Raw genomic sequence first — 25,900 nt, 5'->3', positions numbered from 1 at the left:
ATCACAGCCAGTACATTAGACACTCTAAAAATAGTGAATGCAGAGCTGTGTCCTACACATTAGATTTATGAAACAGAAATGGGGGTGGGGGTGGTGAGGCAGATCACTTTTCTAGAGGGTTCTTGCCCTCCCCCAGGAACTGCCCTTGCTGTTGTCTTGTGAGCAAAGCCAATGGAGTGGATCTCATCGTAAAGATCCTAGGGTCCTGCATGCAAAAGTATGGTCAAAGTGATAGATAAGGAAGACTCTGCAGCTATATGCTTCACGTCAGTGAAGTCCCAAGCAGGTACCTTAGATCCCAGTCCAATTGGTGGCTGGACAGGCATCAGAGCACATACCAACTTCTCAAGGGCTCTGGGCAGAGCAACTCAGAGGCTCAACCATGCAAAGGAATGTGATGCTGTCACGATACTATGTGGTTAATGAAATTTGGCTGTGTCACAAAACTAATTCAGAGGGAACACTATTTCCTGGATCAGCATTTCCATCACTTTGTCCCTTTGAAAAATTGCTGAAGAAGAAGGGGTATTTTTGCATTGTAGAAGAAAGCTTTCATGAAAAGCAATCACCTCCTGTTTGGTTCAGCCCTACTGGTTCTCAGTTGACCTCTTCAGGAAATACACATGTATCTATATATCTGTAAAGGTAAAGCTTGCCTTCAATTCGATTTCAACTCCTGGCATCCACATAGCCCTGTGGTTTTCTTTAGTAGAATACAGGAGGGGTTTACCATTGCCTCCTTCCACACAGCATGAGATGATGCCTTTCAGCATCTTCCTATGTCGCTGCTGCCCGATCTAGTACCAGCGGGGATCAAACCGGCAACCTTCTGCTTGTTAGTCAAGCATTTCCCCACTGCGACCTGTGTCTATAGCTATATCTATGTCTAACTATATCTATATCTAGGAAACAACTTTCTGGTTAAATTACTATTAGTGGTTCTTGGTGATTAATACAATGAGAAAAAAGCTGAACTCATTCCTTGTTTAGTTAAACAAAATCAGTTGTGTGCAATAGTTTAAGAAATCCATTTTGGGTTAATACAATTTTCTTTTCAAAATACATGAGCCATAAATCTTGTTCTCCCCTCCCCTGCAGATTACTGATAACAGTAATGGAAACCATTTTTGATCAAGATTCATATATTTTATATATAATTAATCCATATTTTAGTTTAACTTGGGCTCATAGCAAGTTACTGCCTAGGGGATGTGAAATTTTTTTACCAGGGAAGGTGATGAGCTATGGTCCCCTGGGAACTAAATTGTGAAAACAATCTTGGTTTCGTACATGCTAATATAGATCTGTTATTCCCTTTCCACATCTATCGCAAGACGTTTTAAATTGTGGCTGATCTTTTATGCAAATAGCTGTCTTATTAGACATTGCGGCTGTATGTGCTAATGTCTCCGTGGGTTTCTTGGGAGTTTGCTATCTAACCATCAAAGCAGTTGAAATGAATGATGATTACTGCACAGCTTTGAAGAACAAAGAAAAGTCACAGCAATTTTAGAGGTCTTGCTTGCCGCAAAATCAGTGACAGCTTGAACCACACAGATATCCAGGAAGGTCTCTGTGGCTTGTATTAACTAGGCTAAGCTTTTTGCTTTTTTTTGGTGGTGGTTGTTGTAAAAATAAAATAAATTGAAAATTATTTTTCACTGTATGGTTTATTTGCAACTACAAAAAGTGCAATATCTTTTCATTGCTGACATTTTGTTACTGAACATTACAAGGCTATTGGAATTAAAAGGCAAATAAAAGAGTATTTCTTCAAGAGATGGGTGAATGTCCCCCACCCACCCTTGGAGTTGGCTCAGAAAATGAGCTCAGCCACTTCCAAATAAAATCAGAAATAGCTTGGATGGTTTTCTGAGTTAATCTAGTGTTTTGGAGCTGGCTGTGTGTTGGAGATTTAAGGGTTAAAGTTGGTGTGATGGGAGTGACTTGAGGAGGGAGAAAGGGGGAGTTACGGTAGATGGTGAAGGAGGCTAGCAGGCATGCAGGCCTATTGTTCATTTGATGTTAATAAAGTTACTAGTGTTTGAGAGAGTCCCAGAATCTTGATCTTCAGTAGCCTGCAGAAGTACTGTTTCTGCCAGCTTCCCCCACTCCAGCCCTTTAAGCTACATCCCACACTGTTCCCAAGAGTCTTCTCACCCACCAGAGCAACTTTCAGGAGGTTGTGGCAAGAAGAAGAGGGCAGGAAGGTCCTGATCTTAAGAAGAATTTCGCTTGTGGTTGTTAGGAGCCAGCTCAAAATAAAGGTATGCAGAACGTCCAACTTTCAGTGGTGTTCAACTTAAAATCAGCTTTGAGAGTAGAACCTGATTCTAAAGACATACAGATCTAGAAATAATGTTGGATGATAGTACAACTTAGTGTTCAGAAACAGAAAGTAAGCAACTGGTAGATGTTGGTAACAATCCTGTATTATGCATAACATGGATTATTTGGTACACAGAACCAAGCTTAAACCTCTTTGTGTGTATCTGTGTAATTTATTGATTCTCGAAGCCTATTAATGTTTTCTCACTACAGGTATCTTGGATACGGAAAATGGGTAGAAAAGATGCCTCCACTGCAAAAACTCCCGTTGATCAGTACAGAAAACAAATAGGTAAAAATGTTTCTTGGATCTGTCTGCATGACTTCATATATTTGTTTCTCCTTTTCGGTTTTGGTGATTGTAATACATTCCGATCTTAGTGAGCACTCAAGTAGACTGCCATCTACCAGTACTGAGAGAGGCTGTTCACACAAGCAGGCAAACCCAGGCTTGGGCAGCGCTGCCTGGGTATGGCTGCCCATGTGAAGCACCAGGATCAACACCGATCCCGGTGCTGCCTGCCCCGTAAGCCCAGGTGCAAGTGCGCCTGTGCAGCCTGAGCACACACAGAGTTGGGCGCCTAGAGTACCTGACTGTCTTGTGACACAGTGCATTGTGGGATATCCAGAGGCAGGGCATCCTTCCCACAGCCCTCTGCTGCTGCACTGCTCACCGCAGCGGTGCCCATCTGCCAGTGCAGCATGGCGAAAAGGGCTACAGCCTGGATCATGTGGGGGAAGGCAGGAACGATCTTGCCTCCCCCTCCCATCCCTGCCCAGCCTCAAGAAAAAAGGTTGGGTGTACAACCTCATTGTGTTTAGAACTTTCCAACTTACAAATGTTCCATGTGGACTGACATTATCAGACCATGCGGCACTGTAAAAACTCTTAGAGGCTGTCTGCTTGAGCAGCCTTACCCAGGTAGGGTTGTTTGTGTGTAGTGCTGGGATTGGGGCTGATCCCAGATTGCTGCCCCACCAAGCTAACTTGGCAAAGAGGCACCTTTGAACGTGGTGATTCTCTTTTATTGAGCAGGGGGAGAGTAACTGGCTCTATCCACCCCCAGCACAGTACCTCCAGGGACTGTTGCTGGTGTCTATGTTTCTTTTTAGACTCTGAGCCCTTTGGGTCAGGGATCCATCTTTCTTTCTTACTTACTTACTTACTTATTTATTCCTCAGTGTAAACCACCCTGAGCCATTTTTGGAAGGGTGGTATAGAAATAGAATAAACAAACAAACAAACAAATAAGTAGCCTGAGGTTTCCCCACAGGCTATTATTGGGGTAGATGGGTGTGAGCATGTCCTTCCACCCCAGTCCCTCATTGTGTTCCTGCTAGGACTGCCTGCAGCCTGAGCAGACATAGAGCTGGGCACCTAGAGCAGCTGGCTTGCAGGGAAACCCTCCAATGCACCGTGCTCCTTGTTCAGTACATTGGGGGATCTCTGGAGGCTGGGCTTCAGTTTTCCCACCCTCTAGATGGCTGTGCTGCTGGGAGCAGCGTGGCTCATGTGGGTGCGTGAGCCACGCAGCCCAGTTCAAAGTGAAGATCATCTGGGGAGAAGGTAAGATCGATCACGCCCTCCCCACCCTGCTCACAGGTCACGTGAATGACTTTTAGAGTTGAAACACGTGATCAGGAAAATTATATGGTGCTGTTCATATGCTTGCTGGATTGGGCTTCTTCAGATTGCAGGTGGTTTATCATATGTTTGACTGCTCTGCAATGTTAAAAAAAATGTTATGTGCATAAAGCACTAGCATCACAAGAAGAAGACTAATCATAATTATGTGTTTGTAGGAAGATTCTTTTATATGAGGGAACATTCATTATATGAGGGATCACCCACCTAGCAAGGGAAATGGTATAGCGCAGCAAGAACTGTACCCTGCAGTCAGCCTGATCGTCTGTTTCAGCTCTGAAGGTTATCAGCAGTGGTTTGCATTAAAAACTGGGACTTTCGTGCAAGCTGAAGTAACCACATGTTTGTTTTACTTCACCGTTTACCCAATTCACATTTCAGTGAGAATTGGCCTTCAGTCTGAAACTACATGGCTTGCATGCTGTTCTCTAGAAGCCTGAACCCAGTGAATACGTGAGCGAGGGCTTTGCCTCAGTCTGTTGCAGAGACAAGCATGAAATACTAGATGTTCTTCTTCTGCCTAATATCCCTTGCTTAAGGCAAGAAAAACAAAATAAAAATGAATGTTCTTCTGATCCATCAGAGAGAAGAAAGACCTCTAGGTCAGCGTATGTTTCATGCATCCATTTGCTCCCCTTTCTTCCCTGTATGGGCTATAAAATCCTCTTAATTTTCTAGCATGAGAATAAAAAAATGATAAAAAGAGTCAATACAAAACTTTCTTTTGTCCACACATTACATATTCAGGGACCTCAGTAATCATAAGATCCAGACTATAGAGTTCTATCTGGCACATATACGCACTCTACACACAAAATTGCCCTTTCCCCTTTACTTTTTAGAGGATAATTGATAGCAAGGGATTTCTGCACAGTCAGTCAGTAATCCCTAACTTTATTTTAGCTTTTGTGATGTAACACCTGCAAGTAACTTTCCAGTTACAGTAGTATAATTAGCAATGTTGAGAACTTAACCCCCTCCCCCATCTGCAAAGTTTTGTGTTGTTCAATCCCATGCTTTCAAATATCCATGGATTTTTTGTGGAGTGCCTCAGTATCTGTGTAGCTTTGTAGCAATTTCTGTGCATGTACTGTGTGTGTGTTTTCCTCCCCTTGAGGTATCCCCCTGCCCATTTGCTTGTTTAATACGTTTGCTGTGGTTAGAAAAGCCCCAGTGTGCACAAAGAATGTACATGCGTGGCCCTTTGTATCTGAGTTGAGGTTTATGTCTTCATGCATGTACATCTCATGCAGGGCAAGCATCAAGCAGAGACAAAATAAAGCCAAAGTGCCATTCATATTACAGTAACATTGATTATATGCAAACACGAATTCAAGCAGAGGGAATTACCATCTTAAGAGAAATATAAACATAAAATATAAATGTCTGTATTCATTAAATTAAAGTAAGCATTAGTCATGGATATTATAATGCTTGTTAGGGTGGATTTTATCACCAAATCTTGGGCTTGATATCCTCCTTTTTCACATGACATGCCACTTTTAAAAATAAACTGTGTGGCCTTTGGAATGGGACAAGCTTCTTGTTCCTATATTTTGAGCCTATTGTATGACATCAAGGCATATTTGATTGGTTTAACTGTCTCACCAGTCATAAAAGCTGCAAGTGAACCAAGGTGCCTGTTGTCAGGAATTTATGTTAAGAAGTACAAATTCATACTTATTAACTACTGAGAATCAATACACAGAAAGCCAAGATTTCTCTTTAATCCCTTGTTTAAAGTCAAGAAAATTCTCTCTATGAACTCTTCTTCTTTGCAGCTGTTCCAGTTAAGCAGGTGTGCTGTTTACCAGTGTGTTTATTAAGCTAATTTATATTTTTATTATCTGCCTAAAAAGCCAAACCCCCATCTAATTTATTCTTTAAAATAACCACAAAGAACAATGTTCTATATTTTGGTCTGTAGGTTCAGTAGCAAACAAGGAACATTTTATTTCTAGTGCTACCAAAAATTAAATGTGTACCTATTCTGACTGCTATCAGTAAAAGCTTGATCACTTAAAAGAAAGCTCGCTCATTTGAAATGAAATGCATATTTTCCTGGAAAATGTTTTTCCTTTGCAGTTTTGATAAAGTATTTCAGTCTTGTAGAATTCTAAGCAAGAGCACGTAGAATTACAGGGATGATTGATGAATAGAATATGGCAGAACTTCTCGAATGCATGCAGCAACAACAGTGGTGTGCATTTCAGTCTTCCTTCATTGCTAACAGAGGAAGTGTTTGTCATGTGTACAGTATTTGCCCCTGTTTAGAGGAGGGTGGTCAAACATTCCAGCTACTAAGAGCTTCTTTGCTCCACTTGTAGCATTCAGCTTCTCTGAATAGATTATATGGTCAGAAGTGTTTTTGGCTCAGCACTAAATAAAATTAAAGGCACAATTCAGTAGTCGTAGTACTACTGCTGCTAACTACTTTATTTGTTGGTTACCCCATAGGGATTGTTCTCTGAAGTAAAACAATAATTGAATAAAACATGCAATCAAAAGCACATTAAAACAAAAGTTTACAATAAAATACAAACACATTTTAAAAACTTGTTTAAATATGCCTGTATTCTGCAAGCTCCATGTCCACATGTAGGGGAATGGCCATAGGCTTAATAGAGTCCTGTTTCCTTTTTTCTCAAGAATGCAGCTCTTGAGAAGATAAGGTTCAGACCAAGGGAGGCAGAAAATCTTTGTTTTCTCTCCTGAAGAAGACAGCAAACAAGCAAATATATAAAACAATTAACCAACAAGTAAACAAGCGGGGTGGGAGGGAAGGAGAAACTAAGTTTCTTAAGGGCAGTCTTTTCTAGAATTTCATTTCTGGCTGGCTAGAGGTTTGTTTTTTGACAGGGCAGTTTGGGTGGGGGATTTGCTGCAGGTGAGTCACACAGCTTGTGGAAGGGGGTACATTGCTGAGCTGGCTCAGTTTGCGAACAGGAGATTGCAAACAGATTTCGAAGGAGTTTAGTGGGGAAGTGTGTGGGGAGGCACACAAGCAGTCCACATTTATCACAAAGGAGATGTTCAGTACGAGGAGGAGGTGAGTACTAACCCACTTTTGTAATTGTTTTGAAAGACCTATACTTAGCTGACAATTGCAGCTAAGACCTAGCTTTCAAGTAAACAAACTCTATATTCTACATAGCCAATAAAACCAGTTATGATGGTAGAATGCCAGCAGGGGAGGGGGTGCTTCCCAATTTATTGCATGGCATTGCATGTCTGACTATCTAGGGGAGGGGGTGCTTCCCAATTTATTGCATGGCATTGCATGTCTGACTATCTACCTGAGGGGCAGAAGTCATGGGTGTGTGCTCGGTGCAAAGTGCTCTTGACTCTCAGGGAACAAGTTAGTTCCCTCAGAGCCAAGGTGGCTGACCTGGAGAAGCTCAGGGAGGCAGAGAGGTATGTGGATGACACCCTCAGGGACGTGACAGAAGCATTCCACTCCCAGGCTGACAGCTCCTCTGCTGTCATGGAGAATGAAGTTCTCAGGACATCTGTCTGAGGAAGAGTGGCATGCTTCCTTAGAAGGGACCCTTTTCTTGGGTGATGCACCAATATCCTTTTACACAGAGGATACTTCTACAGGGGTTGGAGGCCTCCTAATAGTGGGCGATTCAGTTGTTAGGGGCATAGAGAGATGCATTTGTGGCCACGTGATGACTTGCCTGCCTGGTGCGAAGGTTGTAGATGTCACACAACATCTAGATAGGCTGTTAGGCAGTGCTGGAACAGGGGAGTCAGCTGTCTTTGTGCATGTTGGCACCAACGATGTTGAGAAGGTTGAGAGGTCAAGAAGTCCTGGAAGCCAAATTTAGATATCATATTGAATTCCAGGACCCCCAGGGTAGCATTCTCTGAAGAAGAATGTTACCTGTTCCACATCAGGGTCAGGCGGAGCTGAGGGGTCTCAATGCATAGATGAGACTGTGGTGCTGGGAGGAGGGGTTTAGATTTGTTAGGTACTAGGATACATTGTAAGGCAAACAAAGCCTGTACAAAAGACATGGGCTCTACTTGAACCAAGATGGAAGCAAACTGCTGGTGCTTAAAATAAAAAAGGCTGCAGAGCAGTTTTTAAAATAACAGCTGGAGGATTGCCAACAGGAACTGGGTGGTATCTGGTTCGGCAAGCAAAATCCCCTAAGGTGCGAGGGTGCAAACATTTCAGATAAATCAGAAGGGGACAGAGTAGAACCTGGAGTAGAGCAGATGAAAGCATATGACAGCTGGCCAAAAAGACCAAATGACAATAAAGGAGATAGCACACACCAATAGCATATCAATGCCAGAAGCCTCCAAGCCAAGATAGGCAAGCTGGAGTGCTTGGTTGCTAATGAAATAGTGGGCATAATGGAAATCTAGTGGAATGGTGAGAACCAGTGGGACACTGTTATTCCTGGGTACAAACAAAAGGAATGCAAGTGGTGAATAAGGGATGCAAAAAGAGAGTTTGAGGAGCATATAGCTAGAAGTGTCAAGGGTAACAACAAAAACTTGTTTAAATATATCAGAAGCAGAAAACCTGCCAGAGCGGCTCTGTACCAGAGGACTGGAAAATAGCTAATGTAACTCCAGTTTTCAAAAAGGGATCCTGGAAGGATCCAGAAAATTACAGGCTGGATAGCTTAACTTCTGTGCTGGGTAAAATGATAGAAAGCATGTGGATAAAGGTGATCCAGTTGACACACTATACTTGGACTTCCAAAAAGCTTTTGAAAAAAGTTGCCCACCAAAGGTTCTTGAGTAAACTTAGCAGTCATGGGATGGAGGACAGGAAAGTGAGGGTAATAATAAATGGACAGCATTCACAATGGAGGGGAAGTAAAAAGTGGGGTCCCCGAAAGATCTGGGACCAGTGCTCTTGAAATTGTTCATAAATGATCGAGAATTTGGGGTAAGCAGCAAAGTGAGTGGGTGACAAAATGAAGAGCTCCATACAAATCTGTGGTGCTGCCACATTTGGTGTACTGCGTACAGTTCTGGTCTCCGTGTCTTAAGAAGGACATTGTCGAAATGGTGCAAACTAGAACTGTTATAGTGCAAAAGAGGGCAACTGAGATGACTAGGGGCCTGGAGCATCTTCCTTATGAGGCAAGGCTACAGCTTCAGGGGCTTTTAATTTGGAAAAGAGTTGACTACAGGGAGACAAGATAGAGATCTATACAATTAATGGGTGCAGCAGGGAAGTAACTTGTCTAGGAAGCAAGATATTGCTGGTTTGAATCCCCGCTGGTATGTTACTTATTTCTTATTTATTTATTTATTCGATTTTTATACTGCCCTTCCGAGCAGGCTCAGGGTGGTTTACAATTCTTATATCGGGTAGCAGCAATATAGGAAGATATATTGCGTGGTAAATAGCAATGGCAATACCCTCCTGTATTCTACCAAAAGAAAACCGCATGGCTCTGTGGTTGCCAGGAGTTGGCACTGACTCAATGGCACAACTTTACTTAGAGAGAGTGGACAGAGACCATTTTTTCTCCCTCTCTCACAACATTAGAACTAGGGGTCATCCCATGAAACTGAAGGCTGGGAAATTTAGGACCAACAAAAGGAAATATTCTTTTAACACAGCATGTAATTAATCTATGGAATTCTCTGCCACAGGATGTGGTGATGGCCACTAGCGTGGATGGCTTTAAAGGGGTTTTAGACAAATTCATGGAGAACTATCATGGAGGTCTATCATTGGCTACTAGTCTGGTGTCTGTGAGCCACCTCCAGCCTCAGAGGCAAGATGCCTCTAAATACCAGTTGCAGGGGAGCCACAGCAAGAGAGAGGGCATGCCCGCACCTCTTTCTGATGGGCTTCTCAGAGGCATCTGGTGGGCTACTGTGTGAGACAGGATGGTGGACTGGATGGGCCTTGGGCCTGATCCAGCAGGGCTGTTCTTATGTTCTCCTTCTCCCCAACCTAGTGTACAATCATCCATGCAAGAAGCTTTCACTGAGACATTAAGAGGATCAGAAGGTGATATCAAAAGTGAGGGCATACTGCCCCCTCCGAAGTCCTTTTGTCATCTCTGTGTATCCAGTTTCTAAGAGGCATAAAAGGGGACATGTGTTCCACAAACCTGAGCTGTTTTTCCTGCTTTACAAATTAACAGATCCAAATTTTGGAATTCTTTCAGGCATGTGTGTCATTCTAGTTTATTTTAAAGAGGATGGGTGCTATATCCATCACAGCCAACTGTGCAATTCAAAAGAATGGAAGAATGCCATCATGAATTAAACAGGTTGTTTACTTTTGTTTCAGTGAATGAGAAATTCATGCTGAGTGACTGTGGTAACTATTAACCTTTGTCAGGCATCTCTTGAGCTCCCAGCACAAAACAGTAAAACTATCAAAGTGATACAGGTTAAAAGAAGCAAAAATGTGATTGTTTCCAACAGAGCGCTTTTTAAGGGTATCATTTTTTTTAACCTGTCAAATAAATCCCTGATTGCCACCAGTGTATCTTATATAAAACTTATGAGCCACATTATGTCTTTGGGGTTAAAAAGTAACTTTTGCCTCTTGCCTGGTTGCCTGTCCCATCGGCTGAAGCTGCTGTGGTGATCACAGATATTCTAACTGCTGTGGGAGAAGGGCAGGTCAGAAGAAATCAGTAGAAATGCTGAGAGGATCTGGAGCATCCATTTGGCTTGTTTACGAGGAGCTACCCAGACTAGTAGAGACCTTTTCTGCAGGGACTGGAGAGGCAGAGTGATGGGATGGAGAGGGACATAAAGGAGGTAGGTGTGTGTAAATTTTACAGGAGGCTTACAGACAAGTCGAATGGGGTCCTGATGTTAGAAATTAGTAAAAGTGTAAAGGTCAATTTTATCTCATGGGAACACAGGAAACTGCTTTATCATTCAGATCGTTGGTTCTGTTTAGCTCAGTATTGCGTATTCTGACTGGCAGTGGCTCTGCATGGGTCCAGGCAGGAGTCTCTCCCAGCTCTTACTGGAGATGCCATGGAGTGAACCTGGGATCTTCTGCATGCAAGACTGCAGATGATCTTCCGCTGAGCTGTGGCACAATCCCCTGAGGGCTCACATGTAGTCGTGGCAGAGTGGTTAAGGTGATGGACTAGAAATCCATTGGGGTCTCCCTGCGCGGGTTAGAATCCTGCTGACTACAGAAACAGACTGATTTGGGGGTGACCATCAGAGTGCTCCCGACCCTCCTGGCGGCCCCGTGCCTGGTTAGGAGAGCCCCCTGCCAGATCCAGTGAGTGTGATGACCCCCTGGTCTCCCCGAGTAGCGGTGAGCAGTTCCCTGACTCCCCTGGCAGCCAGGAGAAGAAGTGGTGGGGTTGGCTTGGAGGCAGATGACCCTGTGCCAATTGGTCTTGTGGTAGCAAGCATGCATTGTCCCCTTTGCTAGTAGGGTCTACACTGGTTGCATTTGAATGGGAGACTACATGTGAGCCCTGTAAGATATTCCCCTCGGGACGGGGCTGCTCTGGGAAGAGTATCTGCATACTTGCATGCAGAAGGTTCTAAGTTCCCTCCCTGGCATCTCCAAGATAGGGCTGAGAGGGACTCCTGCCTGCAACCTTAGAGAAGCCGCTGCCAGTCTGTGTAGACAATACTTAGCTAGATGGGCCAATGGTCTGACTCGGTATATGGCAGCTGTCTATGTTCCTAGTCACCCATCCAAATGCAAACCAAAGTGGACCATGCTTAGCAAAGTGGTCAATTCATGCTAGCTACTGCAAGATCAACTCTCATCTTCATTGTTCGTCTTTGTAGAAAAATAGCTTTCCACTTAGATTGCAGGTGCCATATGGTAAGAATAAACAATTATACTTGCATCTATGTACTAATACAATTGTTTTATCTTTTCTTGGAATCCACACTAATCAAGTTACACAATGCCTATCTTACATCTGTTTTTCTCTACCATGATAAAGATATGCCTATTTTCCACAAATCTGCCATAATTTTGTCAGGCTTGGTTTGCAAACTGACAGGTTGTTTTTAGGGCTTTGTGTATGCACCATGTCATGGCCTTTGTTTAATTCCAGAAAGCGAGATCGTTATGCATTTGTCTATTAATATTTAATACTAATTTTTTTATAAACGAGAAATTGATTTTGAAGTCCGGTAATAGCAGAAGTCAATTTGAAAGAGGTACTTTTGCAGTTGCTTTCCATACTAGTAGTAAATGTAATTTATAAGCCTTTTTATAAGATGCCATCAGAGAGATGGTTCTTACAATAAATTATGACATTGAACCAATAATTAAACTTAATACTTTTTCGTATATGTAGCACCTTGTATCCAATGAAGTCCAAATGCTTTACAAGTATTACTTGACTGTTTGATTACTTGGTTACATTCAGAAAGTAGACAGTTCGTACAACTTGGATTAGTTTCAGCTGGACTGTCTGCTGTCTCCCTTGCAATGAAGAATCAGATCTACACAGTATCACTTGGATCCTGGGTTTTCTATTTTGTGCTGAGCCTTTCTTTCTCTGTCCAAGGTGGGAATTGGAGAACAGAAATTGCAAAGAAGAGCCTGTTAAAAGTGATTTCTTCAATTCCTGATTGGCTAGGGGTGGTCATATGATTGTCAAATGGTGAGTACTGTAGGGATGTGCAAACTGATTCAGGTACAAATCGATTTGTATCTGAATCTAGCTGATTCAGGTGATTTGGAGACAAAACAAATCACCCCTGTGGTCCATTGGCTAGATCCGGGTACAAATCGAATCATGCCTGATTCGATTGAAATCAGTTTCAGATTTGGATTCCTCCTGTTAATTCCCCCAGATTCCAAGCTTGCTTTCTTTTCTTTCTTTCTTTTTTTAAAGCTAAGCTCTAGCCCTTGTAGAAGTGGAGTTATGGAGCAAAATGTGTGGTCACTATTTTTCAAGTGTTTGGATTCTTTGGTGTATAATAAAATTACCTCAATGAATCCCTATGAGGATTCATTACACACCTTCATTTCTTCTATTCATTTTGACTGTCTTTTGGACAGTGGAACATAGGAAGCTGCCATATACTGAGTCAGACCATTGGTCTATGTAGCTCAGTATTGTCTTCACAGACTGGCAGCGGTTTCTCCAAGGTTGCAGGCAGGAATCTCAGAACCATATTCTGAGTTTAGGGTAAAATTGGTAGCTCATGCCGATGATGTTACATTACTGTTATCAGATGAACGTGAAATCTCTGTTATACTGGACCTGTTCTGGGAATATGGCAAGATCTCGGGCTCAGAATTAAATGCTGACAAAAGTGTATTTGTTAAAATGGACCCAGAACGCCAGCAACTCTCATGCCTACCCATCTCTGAATGTAAAAGCAAAGGGGCCCCAAAGTCCAAACTGATGTGGGTAGATACAGTAAATATGTTGGGGATTGAATACAGGATTAAGGAAAAAATCTGGGGGGGGGCGGATTGGACAGATTGGGACGGAAAAAAAAATGCTTAAAATCACTATGTGGAAAAAATGGAATCTTGCCATATACCAGAAATTGGTTTACATCCAGACTTACCTGATACCCCCGGTGCACAACCTGGCAGTAGTCTACCCTCCTCCGCTCGATCTCCTTAGGAGAGTTGAAAGCCAGGTCTTCCATCTAGTATGGCACATGGTGTCCTCTTTGGCCCGTGCAGTAGCATTTAAGGAGGTTGAGCGGAGAGGCCTAGTTCTACCAGCCCTGCAACCCTATTTTGTGATTGAATTCATGTCCTACAATTTTGGAAACTGGATTTTCATGAATGTCCATAACATGTCCAACCTCCTGCAAAAAACCTGGGTTTTGCTTTTCGCTCTACGTTGGCGAAAGTCAATGTGGGGCATAGTGTGGTGGAAGAAAGGTTCTTTCACTGGTAATAATGCACAAGTTTTGAAAAGATACCACCTGGACTACTTGAGAGATTTGTTATTCACACTAAAAAAAAATGGAAGGTTGAACTATATAAAGGATCCTCCTTGGTTTGGCAGCTAAGGAACCCCTGCTAACTTGACAAAGAGGCACCTTTTAATGTGGTGATTCTCTGTATTTAGCAGGGGGAGAGCAACTGGCGCTATCCACCCCAGCACAGTACCTCCAGTGACTGTTGCTGGTGTCTTTCTTATGTTTCTTTTTAGATTGTGAGCGATTTGGGGACAGGGATCCATCTTATTTATTTATTATTTCTCTGTGTAAACTGTCCTTAGCAATTTTTGGACGGGTGGTATAGAAATCGAATAAATAATAATAATAATAATAATTCTCCACTGAGGCACTACCTTGGTGTGGTTGTGGGGCTTGCATGATCTGAGGAAGGTGAGAGCTATGCCAGAGGTCCAACCATACTGGACAGGTCTCACCAGAGTAGCCAGACAAAGAGTGCCTCTCCCATCAAAAATATGGTGAGACGTAACATTAATAAATCTATAATGGATTGGTCATCGCTCGGGTCAACAAGGACAGCGCCAGGTGCTGGAGTCCCTGGACATCTGGTGGTAAGTGGGCTATAGGACTCAGAATCTTCAGTTGAGCAACCAGGGCTGGAGACTGCAGGGTTACTGGAAGAAACGTCACTTAACTGAAAAAATATATGAAAAATGCCAACAAGGAAATAATGATCTGCTATTACAAGTCTAGTCCAACAAGAAGAGGTTATTTAAAAAGAATGTACCAAATTTGGAAAAAGAAGCATCCAGATAGATAAATAAGAGAACAAAGGCTAGCAGACCAGAGAAGATTCATAATAAGAAATAAAGTATTCACAGGAGTTGAGCTGGAAGAATTGCAAAGAGCAACACAGGCTCAAGATATGGAAGAAGAATTACCACCAACTGAAGCAGTTGCTCAGGCGCAGGTGGAGGAGGTGTTGGAAATAGAGGATACCACTGTTGCTGAACTGTTTCAAAATCAAAACCAGGCAACCTCCCCTTTCCCTTTACCTCAAAAACCCAAATGCCGTTTAACAGAAAAGCAACAAGAACTAAAGCAAAAAATAACTGAGCACATGAACCAAACAACCAACAGGGTTCGACTTCAAGCTCTAAACTTCGACTTCAAGCTCAGTTGCCAAAAAACAACTTGCTCAGGCATTAAAAGATGTCAGTGCTGCACTTGCAGAAATAACAACCAATAATTTGCAAGAAACAAACCAACTAATGTACAGTGCAGCAACAATAACAACACAAGAGCTCGGATGTAAGATCAGTGGACCTGTAAAAAATGAAAGTAGTACATCACCTAAATGGAAGATTAGATTAGAAAATAAAATCGCCAGGGTTAGATCAGATGCTAGTAAATTGAAAGATATGAAAGACAAGAAGCTGAAGAATGAAAACACCAAATAGTATCTGATCCAAAAATACCACCTAGATTCAAGGAAAATTAGAGAAGTCCTGGAAATAATAAAGCAGCATATAGCAGCAGTGTCAAAGAAGATTAGCAGATACGAAGCCAGAATTACACAACACAGGCAGAATCTCCAATTCCAGTTGAACCAGAGACGTTTCTACCAAAGCACAGAAGGAAAAACTGCAAGAAACATAGAAACACCAAATAAAGAAGAAACAGTGCAATTCTGGGGGAAACTATGGGACAATCCAATAGATTATAATAAAAAAGCAGGCTGGATGAAAGAGGTCGAAAAATGTAACCAACAAATACAAGATCTAATAATAACACCAGAATTAATAAGTGAAAGAGCAAAGAAAATTAAAAATTGGACTGTGCCAGGCAATGATGAACTACATGGCTTTTGGCTTAAACACCTAACAAGCCTCCATAAACAACTATCAAAACAGTTCAATCACATTTTGCAAGGAGGTGATATTGAACAATGGCTAACAACTGGGAAAACTCATCTCATCATGAAAGACCCAGCAAAAGGAGCAGTTCCAAGTAATTATAGACCGATAACCTGCCTGCCAACCATGTTCAAATTATTAACTGGAATAATAGCAGATAAAGTAATGCAACAATTATTAACTAATAAGTAGCTTCTAGTTGAACAGAAAGGAAATTTCCTGAACACCAGAGGCACAAAAGACCAGCTGCTGATTGACAAAATGATTTTAGAAAATTGCAAGAGAAGAAAAACAAATCTAAGTGTTGCATGGATTGACTACAAGAAGGCCTTCGACTCATTGCCTCATACATGGATACTAAAATGTTTAGAAACAACTGGTGTCAGCAAAAACATTCAGATATTTATTTAAAAAGCAATGAGTGTGTGGAGTACACAGTTAACAATCAATGGCGAGTCACTTGGACAGGTTAGCATTAGAAGAGGTATTTTCCAAGGGGACTCACTATCCCCTCTGTTTGTAATCGCCATGACTCCACTTTCACTAAACAGAACAGGCCTCGGATACCAAACATCTAAAACATCAAGTAAAATCATCCATCTGCTGTACATGGACGATCTGAAGTTGTATGGAAAGTCCCAGTCAGAAATCCAATCACTGCTAAACACTGTCTGTATATTCAGTAGCGATATAGCAATGGAGTTTGGACTAGACAAGTGTGCTGCATTAATAATGAAAAGAGGAAAAATAACAAAAACAGAAGGAATAGAACTGCCCAATGGAAGCAAGATCAAGAACCTGGAAGAGAACGAACGTTACAGATACTTGGGCATTCTCCAGGCTGATAACATCGCACACACTGAAGTTAAAAATTGTAAGTGAATACATCAGGAGAGTTAGAAAAATCCTCAAGTCCAAACTCAATGGCGGGAAGACCATACAAGCCATAAACACCTGGGCTATACCTGTTATCAGATACACTGCAGGAATAAAAGACTGGACCCAGGCAGAGCTAGAGATGCTAGATCGTAAGACCAGGAAAATCATGACCATCAATCATGCTCTGCACCCCCACAGTGATGTCGATAGGCTATACCTCCCTCGCAGCTCAGGCAATGGCTTAAGAATGGCAACTTGAAGAAAGAAACAGAGATTTTAATACTGGCTGCACAAGAACAGGCACTAAGAACAAATGCAATAAGAGCAAAAGTCGAAAAATCCTCAACAAACAGCAAGTGCCGCCTTTGTAAAGAAGCAGATGAAACCGTGGACCACCTAATCAGCTGTTGTAAAAAGATCGCACAGACTGACTACAAACAAAGGCATGACAAAGTAGCAGGGATGATACACTGGAACATCTGCAAAAAATACAAGCTACCTGTAGCCAAAAATTGGTGTGACCATAAAATTGAAAAAGTTGAAGAAAATGAAGATGTAAAAATATTATGGGACTTCCGACTACAAACAGACAAACATCTGCCACACAATACACCAGATATAACTGTAGTTGAGAAGAAAGAAAAATAAGTTAAAATAATTGACATAGCAATACCAGGGATAGCAGAATAGAAGAAAAAGAAATAGAAAAAATCACCAAATACAAAGATCTACAAATTGAAATTGAAAGGTTGTGGCAGAAAAAGACCCAAATAATCCCAGTGGTAATTGGCACCCTGGGTGCAGTTCCAAAAGACCTTGAAGAGCACCTCAACACCATAGGGGCCACAGAAATCACCATCAGCCAATTACAAAAAGCAGCTTTACTGGGAACAGCCTATATTCTGTGATGATATCTATAACAATTCACAATAAAATTCAACCATCCCAGGTCCTTGGGAAGGACTCGATGTCTGGATAAAACAAACCAGTCAACAAACCTGTCTGACTGTGTAAACAAGAAATAATAATAAATAATGAAAACAATTTATGGAGAGATTCTCAAAGTGGTCTTTTTAAAGACCCGATTTAGAATGTAAACGCTACAAACACCGTACTTCACAGTACTGGTTGCAACCTGATCACCACATCGCTCTCTTTAAGGAGAAAAAGGTCCCTTATCATTAATTGGAAACGAGGTGGGGTTTATACCACCAAGTACTGCCGCTTAATGTGGCTAAACCATGGCTGCTAGAGGACCAGCAAGAGTGTCTCAAAATCACCTGCCAACAGAAAGCTAGTGAGCTAGGCATGACATTCAGGGAAACCCACTCACATTTCTTAAAAGTGTGTGGTAGCCAAAAGAGTGTGGCAGGGAGTAAGCAAGCTGTTAAGAGTGACCCGATTTGGAAAAACAGACTTGGGAAGAGTCTGTTTGAGCGATAGAACCTCTTTTCAGGGTCCCAGAAAGAAGCCCTCAAGGAAATGGGATGGAACGGGTGCCCTCATACTAGGGAATTGGAATGTTCCCCTTCTTGTAATCAGGTTAGTAAACTTGTATGTTATTTATGCAATGCTCCTACACAGGAACAGGGAGGGAAGACGTGACCAAGAGGTTCATGTGGATAAGACAGTAAGTTTCTTCTGGAAAAGTCTGTATGGTTATGTGCAGAAAGACAAGTGTATCTCTTCTAAACAGCAATGGGACAAATTGTGGAAATGGATGTTGGGCATAACCCCCCTGATTACCTGATGTGCCTTGAAATCCGCCCCCCCCCCCAAGTTACACTACTGCCTGCATATACTTTATAACCCTGTTGGTTATCAAATCCTTGTGTGTAAATTATTATTATTATTTTATTAATTAGATTTCTATACTGCCCTTCCAAAAATGGCTCAGGGTGGTTTACACAGAGAAATAACAAATAAATAAGATGGCTCCCTGTACCCAAAGGGCTCACATTCTTTTTTTAAAAAGGGGTTGATTTGTTTTGGGCATGAATCTAATTTTTTTTTAAAGCGATTTGTGGACATCCCTAGAGTACTGGTCGTCTGGCTTTTCAGAGTGAATGATCTAGAAAATGTTCTTGTTAGAGCTCAGGAGGGGAAATTTCTTTATCTGCTCCAGCTACAGCGGAAGTGCACAGGTAAAAGAGCACTGCTAATTGATATTGTTTGGCGAGATGGAGTTAAAGTTCCAAATAAAGTGATTTATTTAGGAAATCCGTCAGGGAGATAGACAAAACCTATCATGCCTCCTTGCTAGCTACTAGGGATGTGCACAAACCAGTTTGGTGCTCCTTTTATGGAGCGCTGAACCGGTTCACCAGTCCAGCATTCGAGCCAGTTCAGAGGTTGGGTGTGTGTGTGTTTCCGCACATGCACTGGCCATTTCTGGTACGCTGCTGACCAGGACTGCAAGGAGGTACACTGCAGGCCCGGGTCAGCACTTTTGGGGAGAGCGCCAGTGGGGAGAAAAGTGGTGGAGCAGGTAAAGCTACCCTCCCTGCCCCTTAAAGGACCCCCCCCCACCTCCCGGGAGTGCACGAACCAGTTTGTGCACATTCCTACTAGCTACATACAGGAAGAGGGGAAAGGAGCAAAAGGAAGTCTCTCTCTCCAAGTGAAAGTGTGAAACTTGAGACTATCAGTCTAACAAAGGGGAAGTAGAGTACTGTAGAGAAAGCATGGTCAGAGAGGGAATGCCCTTACTGGCTGTCTCTGCCCCTAATGCCCCTAGTGGTCAATAGGGTTGCTGGTGCTAAGAGTTGATGCCATGCAGGAGCTGCATTTCTTAGGGTGGAAAAGTTTCCTGGGTCATCAGCAATGAACATCCAGAGGACTGGTGCTTACTATTTAGCATGAAGCTGTTTTTGCTTGTTCTTCAGACTTATTTTCACCCTGCTTTGTTTTGCTTTGCTTGTGTCTTTAACCACAACTTTCCTTTCAATGCTACCTGGATAGATTCTATTGGACTTCTGATTCTATTGGACTTTTTATTTATTACTTCTAGAGCACTGTACTATAGACTCAGTGCACAAACCAATATAAAAGATACCGGCCTGCCCTCAGGTTTACAATCTAAAAAACTAATCACACAAGGGAAGGAATGAAGGGAAAGGTGGAGAGAAGAGAACTGTTTGAGAATAACAGGGTGAAGATGTGAGTTTTTAAGAGACATTTAAACATATTAATGGAAGGAAACGGATAGATACCAGGAGGTAAAGAGTCAAATAGTAGGGAGCAATAAGGATTTGCAGGGGACAGGACTATCAGAGAGGCAAAAAGGTTGAGATGGGCATAGATTGGAGATAGATGTGGGAAGAAGAGAGTCATAAATTTGTGAGAGCTTATGTTAAATAGAATATAAGAAAGCAGAGAGAGCCAATTACAGAACAGAAAAGAGTAGCGATATGATCATAAAGAATGTTGGAATAGATCAAGCAAAACAAAGAATTCAAAGCCAAAGAAAAAGATTTGAGGGAAGTGGCAAGAAGATGGCGCAAAGGACATAGCAACCCATGTGAGTAACAATGGAAGAGTGAATGTGAACAATTGTTTTGTTCTTTTGTTTTTTTAGATAGAAAGATACATTGTATAGGGATTACAAAGATAAAAGCAATAGGGGCCAGTTCAGATTATACTCCAAAACAACCCATGGAAATGTGTTGGGGAGGAGCATGGATGTGCAGTTCTCTTCTCACTTGTCTAATCAAGCCATCACGTAATCTCGGGATTGTGGTTCTCACCTGCTCCTCTACACATGATTTAAATATTATTTTAAAGAAATATTTGAACCACACATAGAGGAATGGTTCAAATTAACCCCACACAATTAGATGGCAGTGCGCTCGGTGGGGCATTCATCTCTCACTCCTCCCCCTTGCGTTTACATGGCACAATTGGAGTGTCATCTGAATTGGCCCAAAGTTTTGTTTCTGGGGACAAGAGTTTATTAATGCCTTCTTGTAAGAGTGAGTAATCCTGGGAAGTAATTGTCTAACCACTTCTATGTAAACCCTCTTTGGACTCCAAGAATTGTATAAACCTTTGGGTAGTCACAAATATCTTACTATTCTGTAAGCCCGCCTTAAGATGTTTAAGAAACTATTGTCTTAATTTTGGGGAAGAGCATGGGTGTGCAGCTCTCTCCTCACTCCCTTCAACTGGCCCTATCCACCCCCAGCATAGTACCTCCAGTGACTGTTGCTGGTGTCTATCTTATGTTTCTTTTTATATTGTGAGCCCTTTGGCGACAGGGATCCATTTTATTTAGTTATTATTTATCCATTTAAACCGTTTTGGAAACCTTTGTTGAAAAGCGGTAGATAAATGTTGTTAATTTGGACTGACATTTGAAGTTGTACTTAAATATGACTTCAAAGCCTTGCTTCCCTGTAGAAGAAAGAGGCCGAGACCTCTTGGCTTTATAAATAAGCCCTTGTATTGTAAATGATATTCCTAAATATCATTTCAATGATATTGATATTCCCGAAACTTTTCTTTCTGTAAATTGGATTTTCTGTGTAAAGTGCCTTATCAGTCTCTGAGGATATTCTCATGACCGCACAAAAGCAGGCTAAGGGAGCCCAGCCCGATTTTGAGTGGCCGTGAGAACCACTGGGCAAGTCCGGTGGTTCAGTGGCAGCTAGACCACCTAAGTACCCCTCCCCTAAAACAAGGTTAACGGCGCAAGCACTCTGCTAAGTCCATTTCTGTGATCGTGAGTTGGTGCCACCGATATGCTGATCTCATAGGCATCTTTACCCTTTATTTATTTGATTTATTGATTGATTTCTATACCACCCTTCCAAAAATGGCTCAGGGCAGTTTAGAATTGCCCCTCCTCAATGAGGCAGAGAGGCTAGCACAGGTGGTTTTGAAAGGGGTCATGTTTGGTAATGTGATGGGATTGGAGCCACCTGTAGGCCAGCAGGGGTCCTGATTAGTCATAGTATCTTCCATCAACTATGTGCAAAGTGCAACCCCTTCTGGGTAGAGATCACATGCTATATCTACTCCCTGATGATATCCCCCTGACTACTGCAGTGTGTTGTATGCTACCTTTGAAGGCTTCAGTTTGTTCAGAATGCAGCTCCTAGGACACGAAATGGGGCCTGTTCTTGGGAGCGTGTCTTTCCATTGCTTAAAGAACTCTGCTCTCTCCTGATCTGTTTTTGGATTCAATTCAAAGTGCTGGTGCTTCCTTTTAATGCCCTTGATGGCTCAGGACCCAAAGGACTGCCTTCTCCCACAAGAATCTCCTTATATAATGGAGTATTTGTTGGAGACCTTTCCCTAGGTGCCCCTACCCTCTGAAGTCAGGAGGCTGTTGGCTAGAGAGAGCTGCCTCAGCTGTGGTGCCTTGTCTTTGGAAAGCCATCTCCAGGGAGACTTTCCTGGCACGTACTTGTGTGCTGAAAGTACTTTTCATTTTCCCAGGGCTTTTTAAATGTCATCTGAACTAATCTTATTTTGCTACTGTGATGCTCTCTTGTGCTTCAGAAGCGTAGGCACGAGCACTGAGCATTTGCTTTCTTTGCACAAGTGCAGCATTAGGCTGTTGGGCAGTATCTGTTACTTACGTGTAGCCTCATGTTTAGCAGCTTAGAAGTCCTTCCAAAAATCAAGGACCAATAACAGTTATATAGTTTGGGGCAGAAACAGCTTGTCCATGAGGTGAGGTGATGGCCTTAGCCTGTGCCATGGGGTGGCGAGCATGGTCATCTCACTCCGCCCCCCAACCTGTGGGTGTTGTCTCACCTGCCTGCCACTGCCACTCCCTGGCTCCTTGCTGCGTCACCACCCTCCCTTTGTGCCCCATCATGGCACATGGCCACCCCATCTCTCTCACCTGTGCCACCCTTCCCCTTCTTCTGGTTGCTTTATCTTCTTGCATGCTAGGGTTTTAAACTACAAGTCACCAGTGGCAGCGACCATGGAGCAGCAGCAGCTTCTGTGCCACTCTTTCACTAGCTTGATGACTTTCTCTCTGCTACCTCCCTGATGTAGAGGGGGCTTGTTCCTGGGTCCGCTTAACCAGTCAGACACAAGGATTGGGAATTATTAATTGAGGCTTTATTGCTTCTGCAGATAGCAATAGGTAATCAGTAGGCTCATGCTCTCAAACTTGGTCATACTCTCAGTTTGGTTACAGGTGCACCTTACATTTATACAGAAAATCTAAATCGTGCTCACACCCTAGACACAGTATGGTGATCTAAGTATCTAGTACGCATGCAAATGCCTGATTCATTGTTCATTGTGTGATTACTCCTTATTTGGTTAGATCCTGTTTTCTAGCAGTGGGAACCTTAGCTGTGTTAGCAAGTTTCATAGATACGATTTAGCTGGAGAGAGATAATGACGTTAATCATGAGAGGCTAGGTTACTTTAAGTTAGAATGAAGTCTTCTAGGCAAAAATGGAGTTTCTTTGGTTTTCTAAACGCATCACCCCTGACTTGCACAAGCCTGACGGTGAAAGACACATGGGGAAGAGAGTAAGAGAGAAAGCCATCTAGCTAGCAAAAGAAGCCACCACTACATTCTAGAAGTGCCACCCTTGCCTCTGCAAGGCTGCTGACTTTTAGTTTAAAACCCTGGTGTGCCCAGGAGGTAAGGTGGGTGGCAGATGGGGAAGGGTGGCATAGACAAAGGAGGCAGGGCTGGTCTGACCCCTGAAGCTTGCATTTCTGTCAGAGAGTGTAGCCAGTGCCGCCTTAGTGTTGCCTTGAGCAGGGCTTGTCCTTGAAAGGGTGCTGACTTGGGGGGAGGAATTGCAAAATATCTTTGAAACAATAGTTACACTTTCAAATATGATTTTTTTTTTAAAAAAAACTTAGTAAATAAATCCAGTCTGATTAGACCAATGTAAAATGGGCAATATATTAATGGAGAAGTTAAGAAATACAAAATTGAACTAGAATTGCAAGTGGGAGAATTAAAATTGCCCTTGTTATAATAAACAACATGCTTGCTCAGGCTGCTGGCTCTCCTCTAATAATTGTAGGTATAGATAGTCAGAGATTGGTTCACTCATCTGTTTCATTACACATTCTTGACTGTACCATCTGTTTGCCTACTTCAAACAGGGTGTGTAGGGTGTAAATAATCTTTAAAATGTTCTGTTTACAGACTTTTCTAATAATCAGAATATCCTGGATTTACAGTACACGTTTACCTACTTTCAGTTTTCTGTATGCTGTGGAAGAACTTTTTTGAGTGCATGAGTAAAGCCCAAACATTTTCTGTTCTAGAACATCAGGAGTTCCTTTCGCTGTATTTTCCCCCTTATAGGTTGTATAGCCTTTTTAGCTATATCAGTTGTTCTGTTAACAAGCTTTACAGATCTGTTTAAATCAGGGGCCGCATTTGCACATAACAGGGGACTGTATTTGAAGAGACCCATGGTTTCCTTACCTTTACATCTGAACCCGGCCAACTCCAGTCCCATCCATAGTGCGACCCGAGGTTGTGCTGACAAGGCTCCAATTTGAACCCTCGGTTTGGAGTGAGTTTCACTGCTCTTAACCAAGAGTCCAGGGAGTCTCCTTTTCATCTGAATCCAGCACTGAAAGCTGCATTCGGCCAGACTGGAGTTGAGGGAGGAAGCTCCTTCCTCCCTGATTGACTGTGTAGGCTATCCTTCAAGCAAGAAGGAAGCATGCACAGTCAGCTCCCCCACCTCTCTGCAGTCTCGCTGACTGCAGAGAGGACTCTCTCCATCACATGTAACGGTTCTGTGTTACATGCGAATGCAGCCAATGTGTCTTCTGTTTCGCAAGTAGTCTGAGGATTGCTATCGCCTCTGCCCCCCACTTAACATTAGCACTGATAACTTTTGGATCTAGCTCACTTCTGTTAATGTTTCTCAGTATAATTTCAGTATATTATTTTATTTCATCTGAATTCAATGAGCCAATGCTCCAGTTGCTCATAAATATCTACAGCTTCTACTCTTCCTTCAGTCTAAGCTGTTATTCGTGTCATTCAGGTGGCATTCATGCTGAATAGAAGTAGTTTAAAATTACAAATGCCCTGAAAACCTTGGAGTGCCAACATTGAGTGATTGGGAAGATTATTCCCAAGTAAATGTAGCAAGAGGCAATACTGATGCATACAAGAAAAAAATCTCTTTCCTTTCACTTCTGTTAGACTCGTCAATTTTTTTAATAAATCATAGTTTTCCAAAAATATAACGAATCTTTTATATAATAATCCCCATGTTTTCTACTTCTGATTTCCAGTTCCATCACAGCGGTCAGTGTACTGATTTATGAAATTATGTATTGGATATAGTGGAATTTACATTTTCTTTGTAAGTAATTTATACTAGCTTGGCCGGGTGCAAAGCAACTGCACCTCCACCCGGCCCACCCACTGCCACTATCTTTTTCTCCCACTGGCCCACCCAGCTTTCTGGTTGGTCGGCCAGCTGGCCCGTTCCCCCCCCCCCCCGCCCACTTCTCTGCCCACCCACGCTTACTGGCTGGCGGGCCGGCCGCAAAGCCGGCCTGCCACCTCCTCCTGCCCACCAGCTCCCAGCAGTAGATGCCTCCTGCTCCCTACGGCCAGGCAGGCCCTCCGCCTTTGCGGCTAGCCAAGCCCACCACCGATTCCTCTGGCCAGCATTGCTATTTTTTCCCCGTTGCTATCCTATATGGCAGTTGCTCACGAACTCTCATGAGAGCTGCCACGCATGGGATTAGCGATGGATACGTTTCAGAGAATTATATATAAAGAAGATATTATCTTGGCAGTATATAATATTGGTGTGATGAAGTTTATCCAAAATGGCATCTCTATTTAAGTTGGGAAACCATTTTTTTCCTATCAGTGTCCACTCAGCATTTAGAACCTATTCTCACATTACAATAATGCTGACTTCTGAGAGATGTTCATAGGATCTTGAAAGAAAGTTGCTTGTCTTCATAAATCTACTTTGTATGTATGTTCTAGCTTTGGCATTTCTTTAACAGCTCTTGAGTACTTTGGTCAGAATCCCTTATAAATCAATGTATTTCTGTGTTGTTGTTGTTATTTATTACATTTATATCCCGCTCTTCCTCCAAGGAGCCCAGAGCGGTGTACTACATACTTGAGTTTCTCCTCACAACAACCCTGTGAAGTAGGTTAGGCTGAGAGGGAAGTGACTGGCCCAGAGTCACCCAGCAAGTCTCATGGCTGAATGGGGATTTGAACCCGGGTCTTCCCGGTCCTAGTCCAGCACTCTAGAGTCTCCCTGATGTCAATACCTGTCTGTGTCCTAGTTATATTTCACTC

The 25,900-nt window shown here is 42.5% G+C and overlaps 1 protein-coding gene and 1 non-coding gene across 8 annotated transcripts in view; both read left to right on the top strand.

Moving 5' to 3' along the window:
* TRIQK (triple QxxK/R motif containing) overlaps nt 1-25,900 on the top strand; it is a 66,510-nt gene that overhangs the window by 16,545 nt on the left and 24,065 nt on the right. For 5 of the 7 annotated variants that reach the window (XM_053249613.1, XM_053249615.1, XM_053249612.1 and 2 more), the window contains one exon: nt 2,542-2,620. In XM_053249613.1, coding sequence (XP_053105588.1) covers nt 2,542-2,620 — 79 coding nt within the window. Of the gene's footprint in view, nt 1-2,162; nt 2,268-2,541; nt 2,621-4,354; nt 4,679-25,900 lie in introns of those variants that run through there. The other 2 variants (XM_053249619.1, XM_053249617.1) reach the window with 2 other exon arrangements.
* TRNAS-AGA (transfer RNA serine (anticodon AGA)) lies at nt 11,036-11,117 on the top strand. The gene has a single exon. It is a non-coding gene; the product is annotated as a tRNA-Ser (tRNA).

Source organism: Hemicordylus capensis, chromosome 4 (assembly GCF_027244095.1).
Source record: "Hemicordylus capensis ecotype Gifberg chromosome 4, rHemCap1.1.pri, whole genome shotgun sequence".
Lineage (NCBI taxonomy): Eukaryota > Metazoa > Chordata > Lepidosauria > Squamata > Cordylidae > Hemicordylus > Hemicordylus capensis.
The sequence above is the reverse complement of the archived record's forward strand: the minus strand, read 5'-3'. Positions and strand labels throughout refer to the sequence as shown.